Source organism: Tursiops truncatus, chromosome X, assembly GCF_011762595.2.
Source record: "Tursiops truncatus isolate mTurTru1 chromosome X, mTurTru1.mat.Y, whole genome shotgun sequence".
In the NCBI taxonomy this organism is placed as follows: domain Eukaryota; kingdom Metazoa; phylum Chordata; class Mammalia; order Artiodactyla; family Delphinidae; genus Tursiops; species Tursiops truncatus.
In genome coordinates this window covers 88,552,616-88,578,858 of record NC_047055.1, presented here as the reverse complement: position 1 = coordinate 88,578,858, position 26,243 = coordinate 88,552,616, and the positions used below count along the sequence as shown (strand labels likewise).

At 42.4% G+C, this 26,243-nt stretch overlaps 2 protein-coding genes across 7 annotated transcripts in view; one reads left to right on the top strand and one right to left on the bottom strand.

The window, feature by feature from the left end:
• The window catches only part of CHST7 (carbohydrate sulfotransferase 7), a 71,583-nt gene that overhangs the window by 21,024 nt on the left and 24,316 nt on the right, over nt 1–26,243 (top strand). The window contains exon 2 of one of the 3 annotated variants that reach the window (XM_073798940.1): nt 16,396–19,710. The exons of 1 other annotated variant lie outside the window; for it this stretch is intronic. The gene's annotated coding sequence lies outside the window, so the exon portion shown is untranslated. Of the gene's footprint in view, nt 1–2,027; nt 4,752–16,395; nt 19,711–26,243 lie in introns of those variants that run through there. One more of the 3 variants, XM_019943459.3, reaches the window with a different exon arrangement.
• The window catches only part of SLC9A7 (solute carrier family 9 member A7), a 151,873-nt gene continuing 127,246 nt past the window's right edge, over nt 1,617–26,243 (bottom strand). For 3 of the 4 annotated variants that reach the window (XM_073798934.1, XM_073798932.1, XM_019943449.3), the window contains 4 exons: nt 21,013–21,095; nt 12,881–12,986; nt 8,903–9,152; nt 1,617–2,150 (listed from right to left, as the gene is read on the bottom strand). In XM_073798934.1, coding sequence (XP_073655035.1) covers nt 8,931–9,152; nt 12,881–12,986; nt 21,013–21,095 — 411 coding nt within the window. In that variant the 3' untranslated portion in view covers nt 1,617–2,150; nt 8,903–8,930. Of the gene's footprint in view, nt 2,151–8,885; nt 9,153–12,880; nt 12,987–21,012; nt 21,096–26,243 lie in introns of all 4 variants that reach the window. The other variant, XM_073798933.1, reaches the window with a different exon arrangement.

Below are 26,243 nucleotides of genomic sequence, written 5' to 3'. Positions count from 1 at the left end.
ATTATGCTGTATCTTGGTGTAGATTTCTTTGGGGTTTTGTTGGGGTTCACCCAACCTCTTGAATCTGTAGTTCTTTTGCCGAATGTGGGAAATTTTTAGCCGTATTTATTCAAGTACTTTTTCAGCCTCAATCGCTATCCCCTCTTTCTGGAACTCTGATTTTAAAAAAATGAACACTAGATCATTTATTGTAGTACCACAGGTCCCTGATGCCCTGTTCATCTTTTTTCACTCTACTTTCTCTCTTTTGTTCAGATTGGGTAATTTCTATAGTTATATTTTCAGACTCACTAATTCTTTACTGTCATCTGTAGTCTGCAATTTGGCCCATCCAGTGAGCTTTTAAAATTTTGGTTATTGTATTTTACAGTTCTAAATTTTCCATTTGGTTCCTCTTTCGTTTTTATATTATATTTCTTTGCCAGGAATTTTTTTTTTTGCTTCAAGTGTGTAACTGCTAATTGAAGTATTTTTACGATGGTAGCTTAAAATCCCTCTTGGATAATTTCAGTATCTGTGTTGTTTCAGTGTTGGCATCTGTCAGGTGTCTTCTCTCATTCAAGTCAAAAATCTCCCTGGTTCTTGGTTTGACAAGTGATTTTTTTTTTATTGTATCCTAAACATTTGGCATACATTTGAACATATATTATGAATCTCTGAATTTTATTTATTTTAGCAGGCCTCCACTGACAATGTGCTGGTAGAAGAAGGGGTGCATCACCTGGTTATTGCCAGATGGGGGTGGTAGTCCAGAAGCCCTGGCTTCCCCTAGGCCTCTGCTGACAGGAGGGGGGATTTTTTTTTTTGAGGTGCTTGGGTTCTTTCTAGGCTGACACTTTCCCTGCCCTTTGGCTAGAGATAACAGGCTTTTCATGGGGCTTTTATGGTCTATGGCCATTGGTATTTCTGGCCTGCTGGTTCTTCAGCATCCATCCTAGGATATTGAGGAGGCAAAAAGAAAACCCAGGCAACTCACACCTGTGTTGTTCCTCAACTCCCAAGGTCCCTAGTCAGTCCAGCTTGTTTTTCCTATCCTTCAGAGTCTTATCTTCATCTTATAAATATATTTGGGAATTTTAGTTACACTTTGTGGGAGGAATAAGGAGCAATGCATCTATTCTACCTTACCTGGAACCACAGTCAGCCTGTCTGGAAATTGGTTTTTATTAAACTAAATTCAACTGAAATTTGACATGCTGGCTCTTTCTTTATGTAAATAACCAGTACTAACAGAATGCTAAAGGTCATGAGACAGGCCTCAAGGCATTTATGAAATCAGTTCTTGTCTAATGCTTAATGTGAATCTTTATTGCACATTTTTAATCACCTTGAAAGTGCTCCTTACCCAAACTCTGCTGCATCAGTAGTTCTATCAAGTTTTACTACATTAGAAAATGATGTCAAATTTGGCACATATCCGGGGTCAGAGGAAGGATCACAAGAAAGCCAGAAACCGGTGGCAGAACTAGCATGAACATCGTCAGTTCACCCTTTGCCGCTCCCATAAAGTGATGCAGCAATGTGTTTTAATGGAAGATGGAAAAAGCCCAGATCCCACAGAGGTAGGAAGCTGGACTCGTTGCTTATATACAGCCTCAGTTTTACAGAACAGCTGATCGTTGTTGGCATGATTTATTTCGCACATACGAACCAGTACACAAGTGAAAGGTGGATGGTTACATGGTCGGTGCCTAAAGGTACAGCTTCAGTCCCAGCCCTTACCCCACTCTACCCAGCAGGTCTCAGAAAGTTTTCTTCTCAACAGGCGCCCCACAGCAGCAGCTGCAGAAAGCACAGTCACACTAAGAGAGGTGCCCCCATCTTTATCCTCACCAAACACCTCTTGGGTCACAAGCAGAAATGATAGATACTGATTCTGTATGCGTCTACAGCATTGGATAATGCAGCTTAGGTAGGGAAGATTATAGGTTTCATATTTAAGAGGCCTTATGTCATCAAGGTTCAACAGGCTTTCCGTGGATTTCTGTGTTCTGAAGTTCAAACATCCTTTGTTCCTTCCCTTCCAGGTCAGTCACCACGAACCAGGCCACTCAGCACGTTGTCCCAGCATTGGAGAAGCCATGCTGTGGAGGCAGTCTATCACACTGTCAGAGACTGGGGCTTGACTTGGTACCAACTGCTGTGCTATTCTGCGGAGCAGGAATATTATGAGCTGTTAAATAATGACTGACACATTGGTTGAAATGAAGTTTCCAGTAAGGAAGTGACAGTGCAATGTGGATAATTATGGCAATAAAATAGGAAGCGCTTTAGTTCCCAGCCTGACCCTGCCTCTGCTGGAGCCATGTCAACAAGGCGTTCTCAGAACAAAGAAGAGACGTGATTTGGTACCATTTCCCATCAGCAGGTGTCTGGACAAAACATCAATGTGAATAAGGTTCAAGTGCAGTCCTGTGTATCTTGATTAAATTACTTAATATTAAATAAAAGGTCTGGGTGGTATTTTTTAAAATCTGACTCATCCAGCTCTAATTCAAATAGCTCCCCTCACCCCGACCCTTGAATGGATTTTTAAAAAGTAATTTCTCTCCCTGGGGTGGGAGAACCCTAATGAACTGAAAGAAATTTTTGCTTTTATATTGTTCTATCTGATGTTTTTGTAAATTATATTATTAAATGACTCTGGAGTCACTGTTAATGACAAGATTTGGTTTTGCTCTGTTATGGTGTAGTTCAATTGCATGGTTTAGGGAAAAGCTAGTCTACATACAAAAGAACACAAAGACTATGAAGGAAACCATAGCGAGCTCAATAATCTTAGCAACTAGCCAACACTCAAAGCCTGTTAAAGATGATTGCAGGCCAGGAGAAGTCACAGGCAGAGACCAGGTTTAAAGTGTTTCTTTTAATCCTAAGGCACATTTTTAACATCTAAAAAAAAATCTGTTGCTGTGATTTTTAGATCTAATTTTAAAACTAAAAATTTTCAAGCATCTCAATTAGGGGTCAGCAAAAAACTTTTCTGTAAAGACCCTGATAGTAAATAGTTCAGGCTTTATGAGCAGCTAGTTGTTCACTGCTGTTACAACTCCTCAGCTCTGCGTGAAAGCAGTCACAGACAGTATGCAAATGAGTGAGTGGAGTGTGTGCCAATAAAACTTTATTTACAAAAACAAGCAGTAGGCTGGATTTGGTCCAGGGGCTGCCGTAATTTGTCAATCTCTGTTCTAAATGAAGTTGGAGAGGAATAGCTTCCACCCAGAACAGAACCTCTCTGTGAGGGAAAGAAACAGACTAAGAACAGGATCATACTGCATTCTTCTACTAACGGACAATACTTTTAGAAATACAAAGCAAGATGAGCTCACCCAGTTAATCTTTTTATTTTGAGTTTTGTTAAAAAAAAGCTTTGAGAAAAATGTGTTAAATATCAGTAAAGGCAGGAAAACATGTAGCTAGCTTTATAATATCAATCTAAACATATACACAAAGGCAAACATTAAGTAAAATGCTAGGGAAAGGGAGCACTTTGGGGGCCTAACTCCAGTTTTTCTTATTGCACATAAATAAAGGTTGCCGATAACTCCAAGTCTTCACTTTTTCACAGTTAGACATACTTTAATATTATTTTATATAACATGTTTATATAACATCCTATGTTAATTTTATAAAGCCACCAGTTTGCTACTGTTGAATGGAAGTAAAAGACAAAAATTTCCCCAATTACAGTATGTAAGTAAGCTCTCTATAAAAAAATTCCCCAGAAGGTCACATCAGCCCATATTAAATTCATCCTATTCTATTTAAAAAACTGCTTTTCAGCTATTAAATGAATCTTGGTGGCCTTCCCATTTAATCATTTTAATAGACATAGTAAAACTTCCTAAGTAAGAAGTACCAGATGTATTTTATGTAAAAAATAAAAAACCTAGGAGGTGACCCTACCATGAAGTCATACTTCGAATGAGTGATTTCAGGGACAAATTCCAAATCCATAGACTTAACACCCGCATGACTGAAAATCATCCCACTGCTTCTCCAAAGCCCAAAGCTGGAATAATCACAACTAAAGTCAACCCCCAAATGTCCATGCAGCTAGATACTCACCCAGTAACACTGGGATCTTAACTTTTTTGAAGTGCTTTAGACAGCAGATGTAGAGTTCTTCACGCTGTTTCCAAGTCCTTTTCCACCTGAGTTCCCCCAACACATACAGGCCCAGATAATTTTCCACTGGCCAAGAGTTGAGCTGACCATGACATGTGGCAGTTCTGTGAACCCATTTGAAAAGGTGGCCATCAGGATGAGAAGGTAACCTCTCCCTCTCCCGAGCACTCTCATGTCTGGTACACACCTTTACAAAGGGCAGCAGAACAGGCAGCCCTTCCTTCTCATCTTTTCCAAGGTTCATGTAGCAGAAAACTGGCTGCCTGTGTGTGCCATGTGGGCCATGGTTAGACTATACCCTGCTTACAAAAATAAAACTGACATCAAAAACTTTGGTTTTGCTCTTTACAATTTCTGCTAGCACTGGCTGACAAGATGGGTTTGTTAATTTATAAAAACTCTGCTTATGAAACTTGGAACTGGAAAAAAATGGTTTCTTTCTAGGTCTCGTTTTGAAAGGCTTATCAAAGAGCCTACTTGCTTTTCCTCGTTAGACATTAGCATTGGTTTCCAGAATATTTCTCTGTAGATTGTTCTTATTAGGTTTTAGAAAGAGGGAAGGTCTTTTGAGGTATCCACATGGTGAAAGCAGCATTCAGGTGGGTCGTTTCTAAACTCTAACTCTTGGCCACTAGATGCCCTCAATTTACTGTATCAGAACGCAGCAATTGACACTGGTGAGCCAGATTCTCATTTAAAAAAACAACAGAAGAGATCAGAATTCAATGATACCAATCTACTGTATTTGACAGACTAGCTCCTACACTAATTCACCTACAGAAGCAACATCAAAAAGCAGGCACGAAACCTGTCAAGTGTCCCATTTCTGAAGTGGAATAAGGAGTCATATACTTACTGAATCAGAAAGCTGACTTTCCAGATGCTCTCAGTCCAGATTGCATTTTATAGCAGATGGGAAAATCAGCTTTCTGATCTACCTCTTAGAACTCGCAATGGGTACCAAGGTAGGTTTCCAAGCAGATGATTTTCCCCTCTGATGAGCTGCTTGTTTGCCCTGCCAGCAACCTCCCCTGAGCGCATCAGCGGTGTTTCTACATTTAGCAATCATTTTGTTCACATTAAATAGCTGACATGATAACATTAACTTCCACTCTGGACATAGAAAGGGAGAGCTATGATGGGGGGTGGGAGGTGTGTGCGTGAAACAGACTTCTGTTTTGGAAAGAACCATTACTTCTTTGCCCGAGACTGAAATGTTCGCGGATAGCTGAGATAACATTTTTTCAGGTTTTCTAAAGAGATTTTGTCAACTGAACCATGAAGGACATTTTCAGGTCTAGAGAACACGGCGTAAAGAGCGCCTTGCTGTTTGCTTGATGAAACATTTGATGTCGCAGCGTGATTTTGGGCTGCAGGGCATCAATGCTTTGTCTGGTCACTCTGAGTCCTGATGGTCAGAGTCCACTTAATCACATATGCCCTTCCTATACCTGTTTCCTAGGAAGAAATACCAAATTTCTTTAAATTCCAAATTTCCTTCTTTAGTTCAGTTCTCCTTGTAGTCCCCAAAAAGAGTATGAAAAGGAATTGCAGGCGTTTTTGTCTTTCCTGTGTCGGTGCTATACAAAAGTTTGTATCTCCTTAATTACCTGCTACCGACACCACCCCCACGTGACAGCAAAGTGATCACAACTTTCCACTTAATACGGGGCCTCTGCTCAGGCAATAAATGGGCCCATCCTTACCCTGAGGAGTCCATCGTGGATGCAGGCATGGGGACAAGCAAAGTGTGAAGAGAAAGAAAGTTCACTTGACTGCAATGGGGACTATTAATATAATCTCAGGTTAAACTGCAAAGATACCATCTCAGAAACCTTCACATTTGATTAGTCTGCAGCTCAGTTAAGACAAAACCCCTTTTTTCCCACAGATGGGGTCAAACATGACAGGTTTTTAATCCCCCCCGCCAAACATACACTCAAGTCGCCCATCTCTCCTTCTCACGCTCTAAGGTTTTCAAAAGTGACCTTTTAGGTTGCACTTTTTTGTGTGTGTGTGTGGTATGCGGGCCTCTCACTGTTGTGGCCTCTCCCGTTGTGGAGCACAGGCTCCAGACGCGCAGGCTCAGCGGCCATGGCTCACGGGCCCAGCCGCTCCGCGGCATGTGGGATCTTCCCGGACCGGGACATGAACCCGTGTCCCCTGCATCGGCAGGCGGACTCTCAACCACTGCACCACCAGGGAAGCCCTAGGTTGCACTTTAAGAGGTACATTCCTGACTTCTGCAAAGATTAGCATGAAACTCTCACAGCTGCCCAGTCTGTATTACCGATCAACAACTGTTTGTTCCACAAGACTAACAACTAAAATAAAACGTTCATTGCTAGGCCATTCTTTAAGGTTCCAAATAGGGTCCACTGCAAGTTCTAGACTAGAGGCTCTCAACCCTAGCTGTGTATTAGAATCCTTGAGGATCTAGAACAAAGCATGGCAGCCAGGCCCCACCCCAAACCTACTGAATCTGAATCTCTGAGGGTAGGGCCCTAGCATCAATAGTTTTAAAAACTGGCCAGGTAATCCTAATGTGCAGCCAGGGTTGAGAACCTGTGCTCTAGAGCATTCGACTACTGAACTGTCATCCCCCTAACCCAGAACAAACATGTTTATAAGATGACTTGGGATTACTCTCTCAGGGGAACTTTCTTCAGCTGGATGCACCATTACTTAGCAGTTTCGATCTGATTTCTGCCAGACTGGCAACAGACACTCAGCCTTGAGTGAGGTGATTTCAGGCCTACTTTTTTGCCACTCAGCACAGGCATGATGCTTCTGAGAGGTGGAAGCATGTTGATGAGTGGACTCACTTCCCATGACCCCTGGTAAGGTCAGGATTAATCTCCACATCTTGCAAACCAAAATTAGGACGACAGGTCAGTGATTCACTCTGATCCACTGAATAAAAAATCCAACCACATAATTACAAACCTAGCTAACTTTTAGCCTTAGCAAATCTCCATTTACTTATATTTAAGTAGGTTAGAATAAAATGTTTGCAGTGAAGAGGACAAAGCCCATGGATGACCATAAAATCAAAATGGACTTTAGTGTAGATACGAAGGAAAGAGGGGAATAAAAATGATTCAATTATATTATATTGAACCATATGAAATTGCCCTATTTTTTTTAAATGGTTGAATGTCAGCAATTTCATCTGGCTTAACCTAATAATAAAATTTTCCTGGTTTGCATAAATTATCAATTCAAAAACAAAGTATCAAGTAATGTCTTATTTAAAAATTAACCATTAAAAATGCGAGTCAAGAAGATTAAATGACTGACTTCATTATGGGTGTCCTAGACTGAACTGGGCCACTATTTTGTCTGCCATAATAAGAAAAATGCCCACATTTTATGAAAGCATGTTTTAGAAATTGGGTTTTCAAATATACTAGGACTGAAGCATAGAGACATGGGGAGAATCTCAAACTTGGTTTCCAAGAGTTCTCTCAGTATTTCACCTACTGCAGGTGCGGGCAGGTGGAACAGCTCATCCACAAAGAACCCAAGCTAAAAACCTAAATTTTAAAGCACACTTACACATTAAGCTGGTGCAAGGCTCCCCAGATACCAAGAAAATGGCCCTTCTCTACATGGCATTCAATGTCAAGACATCTGGATTCTTAATCTGTCTATAGTAGACAGAACCTTCCATCAAGGTGAATAATGCTGAACTTTTCATTGACTTGCCTCTGATTCCCCATGTGGCCACAGAAATCTCATGTATTTATTAGCTCAAAGTTTGGAATTCTACTCAGTCGTAAGAATACTATCTTGTATTTTCTTTGCAGTTAGTTTTGTTTGCAGTGAGATTTCTTCCCTCCGAATACTAGCTTGTTCCCTCTTAGGCTTCTTACTGCCTTCTCTTCCCTAGATAAAATTGCACCCCACAAATTGTGGTGTTATTTCTAAATCCACAATAGAACCCAGTCCTATTAATCGTTTTCCAGGCAGTCAGCTCATATGGGAGCCTTCAAGAACTGACTGATTTTTGCAGTGATATCACCATCAGTTTCTAAACAGTTTCTCCTGTCCTCAGATTAATTAAAAACAACAGTATAACACTATTTTGCCTTTGGTTTCAAACATTTCAGTAACTTCTTCTTTACGGAGATTTCCAGAGAAGGAATTGGAATTCGTTCCCCCATGTTGAAATGTTCATGGACATATTTTCCAACCTTCAGTCTAGAGGAAACACAGGTAGCCAAAAAGGGCAGGAATCCTGATAGGAGGGTGCAGTCACGCAGCCTCGCTGCTGGAGCCTCCACTCAAATTGCTTTTTCATGTTTTCTGGCCCGTTTAACACCAGCTTCTCACAATCCTTGGAGGTCCAATCTCCACTGCCTTCCTTCACGGTCATTTTCTAGCCTGTTCCCCCCCTTGCTATTCCTACAACCAGCTAGACCTGCATCTCTGTGTCTGGATATGAAGCCTCTCCTGGGAAGAACCCCCAGGAGTTCTTCAACCTGCCACATCTTGTTCAGATCTGCAGGTGAATGAATGAAGAGAGCATTAAAGCATGCTATTAGTTTGTTTGTTTGTTTAACTCTGAACAGCGCACTACTATGTGAACAAAGTGGGAATAGGTCTGCATTTGTCTTGATTTAGAGACACTTTAGCCCCACTAGCTGCGTCTTGGGTTAAATTTTAAATGTGAAGATATCTTCAGACCCCAATAAAATAGAAGTGTTTAGTTCCATTCAGTCAAGGCCCCACGTCAAGCTCGCAGCCATCCTCACCCCGCCAGTGGGCCTACCCCGTCACTCAGGGCTCAGGGCGGGGAGTCACGCGTTATCCTCCAGGGGAAACACCAGGCGGGTGCCCCGGCTGGAAACCTTCTGCTCTCCCATTCCCAGGTCTCGTTCCAGCACCTCCTCGGCGCTCGTGGGGGCTGCGTGGGAGCTTGAGGAGCCGTTCGCAGTCACTGTGCTGTCCCCGTAGGTCAAGGTGAGGTCGCCCTCGGTCAGGATGAAATCAGAGTCTTCCTCTCTCAGCGGCTCTTGGTTCTGAAACGTGCAACAAACACCACGAACATCAACAACAAATGGAAGACCACTATTTTCCTGGGCTGAAGCCAACCCCAACCTCAGCTCCTCATCTGAAAAGAGGGATCATAAAACTTGCCTGCCTTGAGCCTCTAGCATGATAACTGGATGCAAACTGTAGAGTGCTAGGCAATGTAAGGCTGTTGCTGAACCAGCACTTCAAACACCAGAAAGCAGTTCTGATTTTAAATGCCTGACAGCTTGGGGACAAAAAGTGACAAAAGGGAAGAAAGGGAGATCAGCTCCAATTTTCGGCTTCCCAACCCACAAAGGTAGGAAGGAGTAAGGTCCCTGGGCAAACCTACAAATAGGTTTCAGGTCCTCTCTTCTTTGGGAAGGTCTTCCGGGGGTGGAGGCGGCCTCCTGCCCTGTACAAACCACCGTAAACCCACCTGGTTTACAGTTGAACTACTCTTTGTCCTAGTCAGCAATTCAGGGAAGAGGATAAGCCATAATTAGGATTTCCTTCCTGTCCCCACAGAAACACCCTGATGGGAAGGAAGCCCTCAGGTGGATGAAGCAAGGGACAGAGAGGGAGGGGACGTTTTCTCGAGCATCTATTATACGTCTGCCAGGAACGTCACAGAAGGTCTCGTTTGATCCTCACCCCTTCCCTATGAAGGGCACAGACACTCGGGTCACAGAGAAGAAAACCTGAGAGAACCCATGGAATTTGCCTGTGGCTGTCCAGCTGCTTGGAAGCAGAGTTAGGATTTATGCTGTCCCTAGACTGGTTCTACCCACATAAAAAATGTGAAAAATCACCCCGTCGGGAAGAGGACTGGTGGGGCATCTCATGCTAGGCAGCGGTGGTAGCAGAACAGACAAGGCTGAGCAAAGCAGGCTAAGTGGCAGCCACTTGAAACTATGAGACTCTACGGGGAGAGTGTCAGGAAGCAGCGTAAAGTCAGGCACAACCTTTCACCCTCCGATGGTTTAACAAGCAAAGCAAGGGGCCCCCGCTGCATGGCTGTCAAACACGGGGAGCTTCTTCCTTGAATGGCAAACATATGCTTCCAAGCCGCTCCACGTAAACGGTTCTTTCTCTCCTACTTCCCATCTCCCTTCAAAGTGCATTTGCGGTCCTTCAGCCTCTACACGACAGGGTCTCCTTGGTGTGGGATGCTGAGCCTACCTCCCTGACAGCCATGTGGCCCCCACTCAGTCTCGCTGCCCGAGTTTGGGGTAGATTCTCCCGTGTCCGGGCCGGGGATCCCCATCTACGTGAGAAACCACCGAAGAGCAGTGATCTCCTCCTCTTCCTGGCGCCCTTGCTTGCGCTGCTGACCTCTTAGGAGGTGCTAGACCAACGCCTGTTAAATGCACTGACCTAGGGAGGACCCGTGGGTTCTGGCCCATCTCTGGGCACGTAAGAGTGACAAGCACATGCTTGTTTTCTGCATTGTTTCTCAGTGACGTCGGCTTCTCCACTCTCCACAGTGTGACTCCACTTAATCAGGGCTCCGACTTTTTTAACAGGCAAGCACGCAAGTCCTCTTGCTTGCTGCCTCCATCCCTCACCGGAATGAGGCAGGGAGCAAACGTACAGTTCAATTAACATCCTTGACTCAGGCAGAGCATAATTCTAAAGCTCAGTCCAAACTCCCCAATTTCCTCCTCCCCATTAGTAGTTCTGAAAGTCCTGAAACTCCATCTGCTCCATGATGGTTTTCTTAACAACAGATGACATCATGTTCCCTGTTTTAGCACGTTCCATTTCTCCTGTTCATACATGTGCTAAGTAATGTTTTTGTTCATCTCTGTCAAAATCTCTCTCCCAGGGCTCCTTAGCTCCCAATGTTCAGGAGAAGACTCTCCTGGCACGTATTTTGCTGTTTCGAGGTTAGGAGCCACATGGGGACACAGAGGAATACAGAACAACTGCATGTGCGGGGAATTCTGCAAATGGAGCCAAGCCCCTCCCTCCCCAGCAGCACAGAGGAACCCCCAGATGGAAGCTCCGGCGTGGCCCACTCTGACGCCTCGCAGTGGGAAGCAGGGCCACGATTCACTGACAGGAGAAAACAAGACTGGATATTGTCCCATTCCATGATGAAACTCACAAGCCCAGACAAATAGTACCCCAGGAAAGGTCACTCAGAAACAAGGACGTAGTAAAACCCAGTGGAGAGGGATTTCCAGATGGAAGCTTAAGGAATGTTCTACGCTGACGACAAAACTATCCCACACCCTTGAATTCCAGATGACAGGATTGACAAAAGTTTTGTTCAGCTGAAGGTTTGTGTAATTACATAACTAGCTGTCCAGTGAGGGCTGCTATGGAAATGGAGTGAAATAACCCTGCAAACACCTGCAAGCAAGAGTGTCGTGGGAATGTGTGCATTTAAATAGCCACAGATCATTTTCGTTAGGTGGAAGAACAGTGTTTTCTAGGTGGTTCTCAAACCTAAATTTCATTTACAGTTAGTGGAAATGAGGAATAACGAACATCTTCCATATCTCCCAAAGAATCCTGGTGAAGTATAAAACGCCCTCCAGGTGATGGGAGGGCCCACCCAAAAGTGTGTCAAACAGCCCAGAGAATGGCTCATCTGATGCCCTCACCCGGCACTAGACTCCACATGGATCCCCCTCCATTCTCTCACCTCTGGCTTCCTCAGTTAAACTTCCAAAGACTCTCTGCTCTCACTCTCTCAGCAGCAGGCCTCTCCGTGTCTGGAGGTGGCTGGGACCCCAGTCAGGACCCCAGCCCAAGGCAGTAACGGCAGAATAGAGGGTGGTTCTTGCCTGTAGCCCAAGTCACCGCATCTTGGGTTGGCTGTGGGGAGTCCACAGCCCAAACATTACCCCAGGAAGCAAACCTTGGGCAGGCTCTGGAAGTGGTCAGGGGAGCACTTTCAATTTAAGTCCCTGGAAGTATATTGAGTTTATGCTGAGTTCAAAGTAGGCCAGATACCCCTAACTGATGTGTGAGGAATAGTTGGTAAGCTTCCGATTAGGTAAGGTTTTTATAAAGTTTTCATAGTGGGTTAGTTACTTTACTATTACAGAGACATGAAAAGTGACCCTTGTAAAACCTAAGTAAGAAGGAAGGCTTTAGAAATTGGTTAAAGGAGACTAGAGCTAGAAGGCAAAGAAACACGTAAGCCCAGTGAAACAAAATCAAACAGTGTAATCAGTTGGAGCTTCTTTAGCGGGAGAAGTGAGGATGCCGAGTCACTACCCTTTGTTTCTGATGATAAAACACATCCAAATGGCCCACACTGTCACTTTACACAGAGGTCCAAACTAAGCAAACTATTTAGCATTCAAAATAAGACAGATTTATTAAATAAAATGGGTTGGGAAATTATAAAAGTAACTTTTTAATCTATTGGTCTGTATCCTTCCAACATAAAAGGAAAGGTAATTAGCATTATTACCTAGGCTCATATTCCACTAAAAACTCACCATAAGCATTAAAAATCACTTTACAAAACTGGGAGCAGTTCTAAGGAAATGGTGTTCTTGGCATCTGACCCATTTTTTGTAATTTAAAAACAGTTTGTCAGAGGTGGCACGGGAATTCCATTTGTATATGGGGAGGGGCTGGGGAGGCTGGAAGCCTCAACTATCTTTAAGAGAAGGAGACATTGATGCTGTTCTCTGTCACGTTTGGTAGAAATTCAAAGCAAAGGCCATAGCAGAACTGCAGTGTTACCATAGCAACCTGGCCATGCTGTACTTACGTCGTACACCTGGGGACTGGTCAGACATCGAGCGAGCAAGCCACACCAGGCTGGGAGAGTGGTGGTTAATGGGGGGCCACTGTGTGTGAGGATGGGCTTCAAGTAACTTTAAAAAGAGAATTAAGGAAAAGTGCCTGCAAAGAAAACACACACCCAACAAAATGTGTTTAGAAATCCCAAAGAGTAAATCATCTGGCATTCTACCCCCAAAAAAGCCTCTTTCCCCCCATTTTACCAGTACAATACAGAAAGTACCTGTAGTCTGCAACAGTCTGAATCCAAGATTAAACTATGCCCCAACAGCCTTAAATGTTACCTGTTAACTTTCAGGTTGGCGGTTCCTCATTTTCAGTTAAAAAGAATATCTGATTAATTAGAACACCCTTCTGCCTTCTTTGTTATGCTGAATGAGAATTTTGGTTTTGATCAGCCTTCCAGCTTTTGACACACAACCAGCTCATGTTTTGGAAACAGGAAATCGTGTAGCGGGAGTGGAGATGTTACAGCCCCTGGGTCCCCTCCCCCCAGAGGTCACATGGTGGAAAAGTTCGAGGTGGACAGGACCTGAAAGGACTCGGCAAAAGGCAAAACGGTTTCACGAAGGTCACTCAGACCTCAACCTCCCACCTTCCCATACAGGACTACTCTTCACTCTACCTGCTGCCTCTCTCCCAGACTCTCCAGCACAGTTTCTCCACCTCGACACTAGTGGCATTGTGGGCCAGATCACCCTTTGTCGTAGGGGGCTGTCCTGCGTTGTAGGATGCCTAGCAGCATCTCTGGCCTCTGCCCACTAGAGTACCCCCAACACTTCCCTCAGGTGTGACAACAAAAATGTCTCCTGACATGGCCCAGTGTCCCCTGAGAAGCAAACCTGCCCTCAATTGAGCCCCCTGTTCTAACATGAAGGTCAACTGTTCTGTGGAGACCGGCTCAGGGTTTGCCAATCTACGATATTTGTGCTGGCAAATGTGCAGCCCTGTGTCACATTACGATGGAGCTGGGACCATTTCTGATACCCAGAGCCAAAGCAATGTGGAAAAGGTGGAGACCTACAGGGCCACCTCAAATGCAGGAAAGGCCAAGAGACTTTAAAGGCAGGTGAGAAGGAGTCACAGCTGTCTGTACCCAAGCTGATGACTGCTCCGAGCACCATCACTTCCTGTCTTCATTCAGAGCAGCATGAGAGAGAAAAGGCTTCTCTACAGGAGGAGATGGAAGGGTGAGCCCTGGGTAAAATTCTGACTGGGAATTACTCATCAAAGGAGGATGTGCGGGCTCTGCTGGGCCTCTATAAGCAGAACAAGCCCCCTCTGACTGCTGTCCTCATTCCTAGAAACAGCCCCTACAGGCCTATCAGTTTCCTTGTGTCTTCAGCTCAGAAGCTGACAGCAGCTGGATTTGCAGAATGACTAATACAAAAGAGTTCCGGTGAACCCAGAGGCTACCTTTTAGTTCCCTGTCTTGGGCAGTTCAAAGACAAGCTCGCTCTTCCCAAATACAGAAGGCCGTCTAACAACTTCTTTAAAAGAGAAAAAATATTTACAGATAGATTTTAAATATTCAGATTGTTGGAAGGGCAAAATTGAAATATCAAGCCTCCCTCCCACCCAGTCTTTCTGGTAATTTACCATTACAACTTTATAGAATACAGTTTTTTTCGCCTATTTCCTGATTTATAAACTGTAGTCAGCTTTTAGCTCCCTCTTATGAAGGATGGTAAATTTAATTCATTTACATTCCTGCCTCTTTTCAATTTTTTTCCTTTCTAATTTTTATTTATAATTAATTTTATACTGTAGATATATAACATTTGCATTCTGTAACTAATAAGCAAATATCTGCTTTGTCTATGGACTGAGCCTAATGTTAAAGACCAATAAGCAGCACTTGTAATAATGTAATTTATGAATATTATTCACTGTAACCAAGCAGAGTGGTTGGAATACTATTAAAGGAAATGTAATACAATGTCATTTAAACTTTGTTAGAAAAGAACATTTGAGTATCTTGCAAAAAAAAAAAAGATCTTCTTTTAATTTCTTTTTGATCTTGTTCACTTCTTCTGGGTTATAACAAATCACTGTCCCCTTAGTTGGATTTTGTTTTGTTTAATCCTTATGTTATTTTCCCCCCTTCTTATAGAGTCTGCACGGTGCTAAACTTTCTGAATTCTTGCATGTCTGAAAGCCACCCTCCTTTTTTTTACTCTTTTTTTTTTTTGCGGAGCACAGGCTCCGGACACATAGGCTCAGCAGCCATGGCTCACGGGCCCAGCCACTCTGCGGCACGTGGGATCCTCCCGGACCGGGGCACGAACCCGCGCCGCCTGCATCGGCAGGCGGACTCGCAACCACTGCGCCACCAGGGAAGCCCTGCTCATTTTTGATTAACAGTTTGGGTATAGAATTCTAAGCTCAGAAAAAATTTTTTCATCCTAGGACTTTCATTTTGTTGATGGTTTCCTTTGCTTTGCAGAAATTTTTTAGTTTGATGTAAAAAATTTTACACGTGTTTACTTTTGCTTTTGTTGCCTGCACTTTTGGTGTCAAACACAACAACAACAACAAAAAATCAGGGCCAAGACCAATGTCAAGGAGCTTTTCCCCTCTGTTTTCATCTAGGAGTTTTATGGTTTCAGGTCTTACATTTAAGTTTTTTTTTTTTTTAATTTTTTTTTTATTTTTAATTTTTTTTTAACATCTTTATTGGAGTATAATTGCTTTACAATGGTATGTTAGTTTCAGCTTCACAACAAAATGAATCAGTTATATATATACATATATTCCCATATCTCTTCCCGCTTGCATCTCCCTCCCTCCCACCCTCCCTATCCCACCCCTCCAGGCGGTCACAAAGCACCGATCTCCTGGAGGGGTGGGATACATTTAAGTTTTTAATCCATTTTGAGTTGATTTTTATGAGTGGTATAAGATGAGGTCCAGTTTCATTCTTTTACATGTGGCTGTCCAGTTTTCCTAACACCATTTATTAAAGAGACTTCCCTTTTCCAATTGTGTTTCCTTGGCATGTTGGTCTTGACTCTATATGCAAGGGTTTATTTCTGGACTTCTTATTCTGTTCCTTTGATCTGTGTGTCTGTTTTTATGCCAATGCCATACTTTTTTGATTACAGTACCTTTGTAATATAATTTGAAATCAGGAAGTGTGATGCCTCCAACTCTGTTCTTCTCCCTCAAGATGGCTTTAGCTATTTAGGTTCTTTTGTGGTTCCATACAAATTTTAGGATGGTTTTTTTTTTTCTGTGAAAAATACCATCAGAGTTTTGATAGAGATTGTACTGAACCTGTAGGTCGCTTTCGGCAGTGTGGACATTTTAACAATATTAATTCTTCCAATCCATGAACACAGGTATCTTTCCGTTTACTTGTGTCTTCTTCAATTTCTTTTGTCAATGTTCTTTAATTTTCAGTATATAGATCTTCACTCCTTGGTTAAATTTATTCCTAAGTATTTTATTGTGTTTTTTTTTTTGCTTTTTTTTTTTTTGCAGTACACGGGCCTCTCACTGTTGTGGCCTCTCCCGTTGCAGAGCACAGGCTCCGGATGCACAGGCTCAGCGGCCATGGCTCACGGGCCCAGCCGCTCCGTGGCATGTGGGATCTTCCCGGATCGGGGCACGAACCCGTGTCCCCTGCATCGGCAGGCGGACTCTCAACCACTGCACCACCAGGGAAGCCATATTTTATTGTTTTTGATGCTACTGTAATGGATTTGTTTTCTTAATTTCTTTTTTGGATAGTTCATTGTTAGTATATAGAAATGCAACTGATTTTTGTATGCTGATATTATCTCCTGTAACTTTAGTGATTTAGTTTAAAAGCTTCAAGCAATTTCTTGGTAGAATCTTTAGGGTTTTCTATATGTGAGATCATGTCATCTGCAGAGACAATTTTACTTCTACCTTTCTGATTTGTATGCCTTTTATTTCTTTTTCTTGCCTAACCGCTCTGGTTAGGATTTCCAGTAGTGTGTTGAATAGACGTGGCAAGAGTGTACACCCTTGCCTTGCTCCAGATCTGACAGGAAAAGCTTTCAGCTTTTCACCATTGAGTATCATGTTAGCTGTGGGTTTGTCATATGTGGCATTTATTATGTTGAGGTACATTCCATCTATACCTAATTTGTTGAGAGTTTTTATCATAAAAGAATGCTGGATTTTGTCAAATGCTTTTTCTGCATCTATTGAGACGATCACATGATTTTTATTTTGTTACTGTGGTGTTCACATTGATTATGTGGCATCCCCCAGGGATAAATCCCACTTGATTACGATGTCTGATCCTTTTAATGTGCTATAGAATTCAGATTTTTAGTATTTTGTTGAAGATTTTTACATCTATGTTCACCAGGGATACTGGCTTGTAATTTTCTTTTCTTGTAGTGTCCTTGGTGGGCTTTAATATCAGGGCCATGCTGGCCTCAAAAAATGAATTTGGGAGTATTCCCCCATCTTCAATTTTTTGGAAGAGTTTGAGAAGGGTTAATTCTTTTTTTCTTTTTTCTTTTTTTTGGCTGCACTGCACGGCTTGTGGGATCTTAGTTCCCCCACCAGGGATTGAACCTGGGCCCTCGGCAGTGAGAGCCCAGAGTCCTAACCACTGGACCTCCAGGGAATTCCTGGATTAATTCTTCTTTAAATGGTTGGTAGAATTCACCAGTGAAGCCATATAGTCCTGGGCTTTTCTTTGCTGTGAGGTTTTTAATTACTAATTCAATGTCCTTGCTTGTATTGGTCTGTTCAGATTTTCTATTTCTTCATGATCCAGTCTTGGTAAGTTGCATGTTTCTAGGAATTTATCCATTTCTTTTAGGTTATACGATTTTTGGTGAATAATTGTTCACAGTAGTCTCTTAGCCTATATATTTCTGTGGTATTAGTTGTAATGTCTCCTCTTTCATTTGATGTTATTTATTTGAGTCTTCTCTTTTTCTTAGTCTAACTAAACGCTTATCAATTTTGTTCATCTTTTCAAAAAACCAACTCTTAGTTTTGTTGATCTTTCCTATTGTTTTCTGAGTCTCTATTTTATTTATTTCTGCTCTGGCCTTTGTTATTTCCTTCCTTCTACTAATTTTGGGCTTCGTTCTTCTTTTTCTAGTTCCTTGAGGAGTAAAGTTAGGTTGTTTGAGATCTTTCTTTTTTCTTAACGTATCACTTAATGTATCACTTATCACTATGAACTTCCCTCTCAAAACTGCTTTTGTTGCATCCCATAAGTTTTCCTGTGTTGTGTTTCCATTTTCATTAGTCTCAAGATAATTTTAAAATTTCTCTTCTGATTTCTCCATTGACCCACTGATTGTTTAGGAGTGTGTTGTTTAGTGTCCACATATTTGTGAACTTTCCAGTTTTTCTCCTGTTACTGATTTCTAGTTTCATACTATTGTGGTCGGAAAAGATACTTGGTATGATTTCAATTTTCATAAATTTGCTAAGACTTGTTTTGTGACCCAACATATGATCTATCCTGGAGAATGTTCCATGTGCACTTGAGGAGAATGTATATTCTCTTGTTGGATGGAATGTTATGTATATGCCTAAATGTCATTTAGTCTAAAATGTAGTTCAAGCTCAATGTTTCCTTATTCATTTACTGTCCAAATGATCTATCACTTTAGCATTTTGTCACTCTCCTGTGAACTCTCTCCAATTTTCTCTACATCTTTTCCAAGCCCAGTGAGTAACATGCATTCTGAATTACAATGTAGACAAAGTTCATATAACTTAAAAAAATCCCTGGGGGTTCTATTTTAGTTAATAGCAAACAAGGTAATTTGAACCATCTTTTCAACTGAGGCTAACTAGAAAAGCTGGGAAAATAAAACACAACAAAATTTTCTGCTTAATGGCATCAGAAAGCTACCATGGCAGTGAAGAGGGCCAGAGTCTGGAAAAGGAAATCCAAGAGGTGAGCCCTGCACACGGTGAGCCACGTTTTCCCTAAAAGCACCTGAGAAGCTAAGCAGAGCATCTGGCAGACTCACAAAAACAGAGTGAATCTGACAAAAACTGGAGTCCAGGGTCTTCTGAGGAAGTCTACATAAATACTCTAGGCTCTAGGTTGGAACCCTAGAAGAAAGGGCACACAGAAAACAGACTAACCCTCACAGGAACTGAAGCCCAGGTTCATATCACCTTTATTCCCGATTGGATTAAAGTGATCTGGAATTGCTCATTCCCCTAACCTTGCCACTGACCAGATGTAAGGTAAATCACCTCTGAAAGATGAAAGATGATAACCTCATCTAGAGCATCTCAAATTTTCTCTATACTTTTTCATTGCTCATGTCTGTCACTTATTTAAAAAAAAAAAACAAACACAGAAGTACAGAAGGTAAACAATAAAGCTCCTAGAAGATATCATAGGAAATTGGCTTTATGACTTTGGAGTAGACAAAGATTTCTAAAACAGAACACAAACAATAATAACCAGAACAGATAAGATCAAGAAATTGGATTGGACCTTTTGTTCATCAAAAGATTCTATCTAAAAGTGAAAAGGCAAGTCACAAGTAGAGAAGATATTTTTTATCACATATAACTAGCAAAATACTAATATCTAGAATACAAAGGAACTCTTAAAATTGGTAATAAAAAGGCCAATGACCCAAGAGAAAAATGGGTAAGAGACTTGAACAGGCACTTCACAAAGGAACATACCAAAGGGCCAGTAAATATATGGTAAGGTGCTCAACCTCATTAGTCACTAGGTAAATGCAAATTAAAACCACAAAGGAGTATCATCTATAAAAATATTGAATCACTGTGTTGTACACCTGAAACTAATATAATATGTAAATCAACTATACTACCATTTAAAAAAACCACAATGAAATACCACTATAAATCCACTAGAAGGGCTAAAATTAACAAGACTGGCAATACCAACCGTCAGTGAGGATGTGGAGCAAATGGAACTCTCATATGCTAGAGGTAAGTGTGAAAAGTGGTACCACCATTTTATAAAACTGTTCGACACCATCTTCTAAAGTTGAACCTTTGCATGTCCTATGACTCAGCAATTTCACTCCTGGGTATACTCCCAACAAAAATGTATGTAAACATGCGCCAAAAGACATGTATAAGAATGTTCATGGTGGTATTTTTCATTGTAGCTCCAAATTAGAAACAATCTACATGTTCATCAACAGGATGATAAATAAATTATGATATAGTCATACAATGAAATACTATACAGCAATGAAAATAGATGAACATGGATGAATCGCACAAATAATGTCAAGCCAAACAAACCAGATACTAAAATATAAACACTCTATAATCACATTTATACAAAGTTCAGAAACAGGTAATATTATTAAGTGTTGCTAGAAGTCAGGAGAGTGGTTATGTTTGGGGAGGAGAAAGGGGCAGTAATTGGGTTACGGCATGAGGGGAATTGGTAATTTTGTGTTTCGTGACCCGTTTGGTATTGAGTGTACTTATTTTGCAATAACTCGCAGAGCAATTATGATTTATGTACTTTCCTATACGTATTCTTTATGTCAATAAAAAAATTTTAAACACTTTCAAAGTCTCCAAAGACCATATATAAGCTACCTACCCATTTGACCGCTATGTCAACCTAAGAAACCATGGAAGTATAACTTTTTGGTTTTTAATTTTTCACCTGGGGCCAAGTGAATCTACTAGAACAGAGTCTGCCTTGCATGTGGTCCAGTTAAGGCCAGGATCAGACTTGGCCAGACCTGGTTCAGCCAATAGGAATCATCCTCTCCACATAGATTAACTGGCCAACCTCCACTTCCCTTCCTGACCACAGCATGGTTCAAGTGGAATTTTAACTAATTCACCTACACAGGCATATTTCCCTTGGACACAAAGCTCTGAAGTGCCACGTGAGTCTACCAGGCTGTGGACTGGCTACCCTAATGATGTGCAAACATTCTTCTTGGCCAGAGAGATGCTAGTTATGACTGCCTGTGGTTGAATGATCATTGCATGTGTCCCAAGAGAGGACTGACTACACCTGTAGCAGCAAGCACACATCTTTCCTTGCTCATCAGAAGTCATTCACTGACAACTCAACAAGAGGATTTCATCATTGATGTTGCACAAATACAGGGAATCCTCTTAAAAGGATACTTGTGGTCAAAGCTGTACCACAACCTGAATAGCCATGCACTCTCCTGCTTTGTCCGGTTTCCTCTGGCAGTATCTGGACCATCCTAGGAACAAACAAGAAGAAAGATACTTAGTTGCAGAAAAGGGATTGAAATACGGGGAAAAGCTTCCCTTTTAACCATAACCTTTAGAGATTTTGAGTTCAGGGTCAAACATCCTGTATCACCAAAATTTCAAGGATTTATAGGGAGGTAATATTTTAAAAGAAATCAAATAAGTCCAAAAGGCAGACAAATCCATCCCCAAAGAAACAGGCTTGGTTATGTCTGAGAGTAGACCAACTCAATGTAGTACAAAATTTCTTTTGGCATTTTTACTGTAATTTTCCTCAGAGTGCCTTTTAGCAGGTTAATTACCCTAAAGTAGTCTAGATCCTAACAGGCCAAAATTGATTTATAGAGAAGATTAAAGAAAGCATCTGTAAAACCAACTTTCCAGGTCCCCCACAGCTGGCCTGGGGAAATCACGCTTGGTTGAGTTTCCTGACAAACCAGCCAAGGGCTCTTTGTGGTCCTTACCCAGGCACCTGCATTGTGTTCCAGGCAGTTAGTAACTTGCCCTCCCAGCTTTAGGAAGGGGGGGTGGTGGGCAGGGGAAAGGGAGCCAGAATCAGCATCTCTGTTATTTTCTCTGCCCTCAAGTAGTACGTTCCTTTACTACTCTTCTCATGCCTTTCCAACTCAAACATCCCCATCATTTCATTTTCAAAGTAACTGGCACAATCAAACATTCATTTGTGGTTTAGGAAATCTGTTCTGTGTGAGTAGGATAAGCAGCACAATTAATATTAAAAAGTGGACTGATGGCAGCAGTCTGAGGGCAGTGCTGGGGTTCTATGTTGCTGGATGACAAGCTCTGAAAGTACAGGCTGCTTGTGAAGTGCAGCCATTTTTATCATCCTCCTCTTGAATGTTCTAGGGAGAGGCAGCTCTACAAGTAAGGGGCAATCAAGAATAGCCAAATAGGGCTTCCCTGGTGGCGCAGTGGTTGAGAGTCCGCCTGCCGATGCAGGGGACACGGGTTCGTGCCCCGGTCCGGGAAGATCCCACATGCGTGGAGCGGCTAGGCCCGTGAGCCATGGCCGCTGAGCATGCGCGTCCCGAGCCTGTGCTCCGCAGCGGGAGAGGCCACAACAGTGAGAGGCCCGTGTACCGCAAAAAAAAAAAAAAAAAAGAATAACCAAATAAAAGTTGAGTCAACGATTACAAGTATGTAGTTCCAAATCTCAGTGGGTGTAAATGCTACCTGTAGTAGAGATGCCAAGAATGAGTCAGAAATCTCCGAGAAGGTAAGATACAGACAAGCTTAGGGAGGGAAGTTAGCAAGCACTATTTAAATTCCTAATATTTCCAACGGCAAAGATGACTTTTAAAAACAGGGTCCCCCACGGTATTTGAGGAATGTTTAGTGACATATATGCAAATGGCTTAGTTAAATGGGCCCTTCTGTGGATGAGGAAATAAAAAGGAGAGACCCCAGAGACCAACTTTATTTCACATTTTAATAAATCACATAGGGAAAAGGGGGCACAGAAATGTCTCTATTTGCAGATAACAATCATTCCTTCAGGTAATTAATTGCTAGCCCAATGACAACTCTAGGGAGATTTCAAAATGCCACACGACTGAGTGGAAAAGCGGTAGATGACTTTTTTGAGAGATGACCGTTTTACGAAAAAAATTAAACGCTTCTTTATAAAGTGATAGGCTCTAAGCTCTTGGTTCTAAGTGTCTGTAGAATCTTACTAAAGAAAAAACTAGCAAGATGATAAACATCTTCTGGAAGGATGCTATAAACCATTGGGCATAAGACAAGTTCCCCAAAGTCACTTGTCTGCTCTTCCACTAAAATAACAATAAAAATGGCAAACCCCTATTCTGTCATCCTAACCTCTGCATTATCAAATCACAGTGCATTCTCATCACCTGCAACACTTAAGTTCTTGCCATCCCACCTTAAGGAAGCTACAGGAGACTGACCTATATAAGCCCCAAGAGGGACAATGAAAATGAGTAAAGCAAGGGAAAGGCTGTTTTCTGAAGGCAAATTAAGAAAAGGTCTTCTCAGGCTACAAAGAGATATGCCTACAGTCCACAAATAAGATAAAGCGACCTTAGAAATGTAAGACACTAAGAGCCAACCCTGAAGGGTTACAAATTCAGGGCAAATAAAAAGTGCAACTCTGTAACGAGGGTGTTAAACAACTTCTTATTCTAAGAGATGGGGCCAGAAGCATGATTACGTACAGGAAGAACTTGGATAAATCCACATATAGAGGCTTTGGGGAAATCGGGGAGGGTCTGTGGAACAGGACTGATTTTTTTAAGCTGACCCAGAAGACAACCAACAACTGCTTCCTAGCATGATTTGGGCGGCTACCACTCACAAGCCAGCCAGCCATTCCTGCAGGCTCCAAGCAGGGGTCAGTGTGGGTGCAGGTGATCCTACAGTAGGTGGGCCGCCTGCCTGGGCTGCCCAGAGAAAAAGCGGGGACTTGGCTCTCCCACCATGCCCTCCTCAAAACCTCCATCCCCACCAGGACGGTTCACACCCCCATGTCTTTAGTTCAGGCTGCTTCTAGAATCCAGAACACCCTTGCATATTCTCACCTTCTTCCACCCACAACACCTACCTGGCTGATCCCTATTCATCTTTCAAGGCTGTGCACAAGGATGGCATCTCTGAGAAATGTTTCAAAGGCAATGGAGTGCTCCAAGAGGCGTAGGTGTAACCATCACAGGCTTTCTCAACAGACTACCTGGGCCCAAGTCCTAGCTCTACTCCTGACTGTGCCTTTGCCCTGCTGTGTGACTCTGGGCAAGTTTAAATTGAGACATAATCGACATATAACATTGCGTATGTTTAAGGTGTACACCAGTGTTGGTTTGATGTTTATATATTGCAGTTTGATTACCACCGTAGGTTAGCTAATGCCTCTATCCTGTCACATAATTACCATTTCTATCTTGTGGTGAGCACAATTAAGATCTAGTCTCTTAGCAACTTTATAGTTTATAATATAGTATTGTTGACTACATTCACTATGCTGTACATTAGCTCTCCAGAACTTGCTTATCTACTAGTTGCAAGTTTGTACCCTTAAACATCTCCCCAAATCTCCCCCTCCCCCATCCCCCAGCCCCTGGTAACGACCATTCTGCTCTCTGTCCTTATGAGTTACACAAGGGATTTTAAAACATTTTACTGAAATTGTTAATAGAGAAGCCCCTTCAGGAAAATAAATACCACTAGCTCTGCTTATCACCAATTTTTGAGCATGAAACAATGAACGGCTATTTCTCCTGCATTCATTAAGCACCTACTGTGTGCCAGGTACCATGCTGGGTGCTGGAAACACAAAGAGGAATGAGACCCAGCACCTGCCACTTGAGGAGCACATTTCCAGAGGGGGAGACAGACAGACAGATACATATGGGGTGAAGAAAAAGAAAGCAGATTGAAGACCTGGGGAGTGGCAAAAAGGTCCTATTTTGAAATAATTTTTCTAGAACTAATGAATAATGATTTCTGGGTAGAGTTATATTTCATTCCATTCTTACTGTTAAGAGATGTATTTTTTATGTTAAGGTCATTACAATAATGAGAACAGCTTATTTTTTTTTTCAGAGATGGAGCAGAATACTGCCCCTGCCCCCCAAAGATTTCTACATCCTAATCCCTGGAGCCTGAGTCTGTTAACGTTACATGGCTAAAGGGGCTTTGTGGGTGGACTTAAGGTTTTCCAGGTAGGCCCAGTATAATCACATGGGCCCTGAAAAGTGGACAAGGCGGGCAAGAGAGTCAGAGAGATGTGGTGGGAGAAGAGGCAGGAGAGATTCAGAGCATGAAGTTTTCATAGTTGGAAGTGGAGGGGGTCAAGAGCCAGGAAACGCGGGTGCTTCTAGGACCTGAGCTTGACTCCCAGCCAATGGCCAGCAAGGAAACAGGACCTCAGTCCTACAAGCACATGGAAGGGAATTCTACCAACAACCTGAAGGAGACTGGAAGTGGCTTCTCCCCCAGAGTCCAACCCCACTGACACCTTGATTTTGGCCTTAAGAGACCTAAAAGAGAGAAACCAGTAGAACCCACCAGACTTCTGACCTACAGAACTATAAGACTGTGCTGTTTTAAGCCACTGAGTTTGTGGTAATTTGTTACAGCAACGATATGAAACTAATGCAGAGCAACAGAGTACATAATTGATGCAACCCGATTTGGGTCTTTTTCATGTCCCTGGGATGATGGGGCCAAGATTTCTCAGAAGCGGGTAACACAGGGTTTAAAAACAGGGAATTAAGAGCTCCACACTGTCTCCTCCAGGGTTTCTCAAATTGTAAAGTGCACACAACCCTCCTGGGCACCCTGTTAAAGTGAACATTCTGATTCTGTGATTCTCTCAGGTGGGGCCTGAGAGTCTGCATTTCTAACGAGCTCTCTGGTGATGCCCAGGCTGCTGTCCACGGGGACACTCGGAACAGCAGGGGGGAGGTTCACGGTCCCTCTTGGAGAAGCAGACAAGGCCCTCCGCCATCTCACCTCTGCCACTCTCCACCCTTATCCTTCATCACATTGTCACCAAACCCTTAAGGACAGAGATTCATCTGTCATGTTTGCAAATGTATTCCCAGAGCCTGCAAGAATGTTTGAAATATAACAGATGCTCCACAAATATTTGTCAAATGAATGAATAAATGTTGATTTTGAACTTCTAAGACAAAAAAAAAAAGAATAGCAGAAAGGGAAATCAGGGGCCAAGGGAGGCCATCAGAAAAACAAAAAAGTGTGGTGGGGAAGGCAGTCAGAGAGTAGTAATCTGAGGAAAGGCACTTCAGCAACTGTTTGAAGTTAAAGATTTAAGGGACTGGATGTCAGATTTTAGCCTGGAAGGAAACTGGGGGAGGACCCAGGAACAAACAAATCCAACTTGCTCAGAAAGGTATATGTGAATGCAACTATAAACGGCTGAGTTTCTGCAGTTTTCAGGTACACACACACACACACACACACACACACACACACACACACACACACCACGAGCACAGTGGTTCCCTTCCCCCACATTCCACTAATATCCTGCTTGTGACCTTGTCCTGCTGAGATGACAGAGGCGGGATACATTCAGATTCGTGTTCCTGCCTACTCCAAAGCGGTCTCATCAATGAGCGCGCTTCTGTAAACTTGGGGAAGGA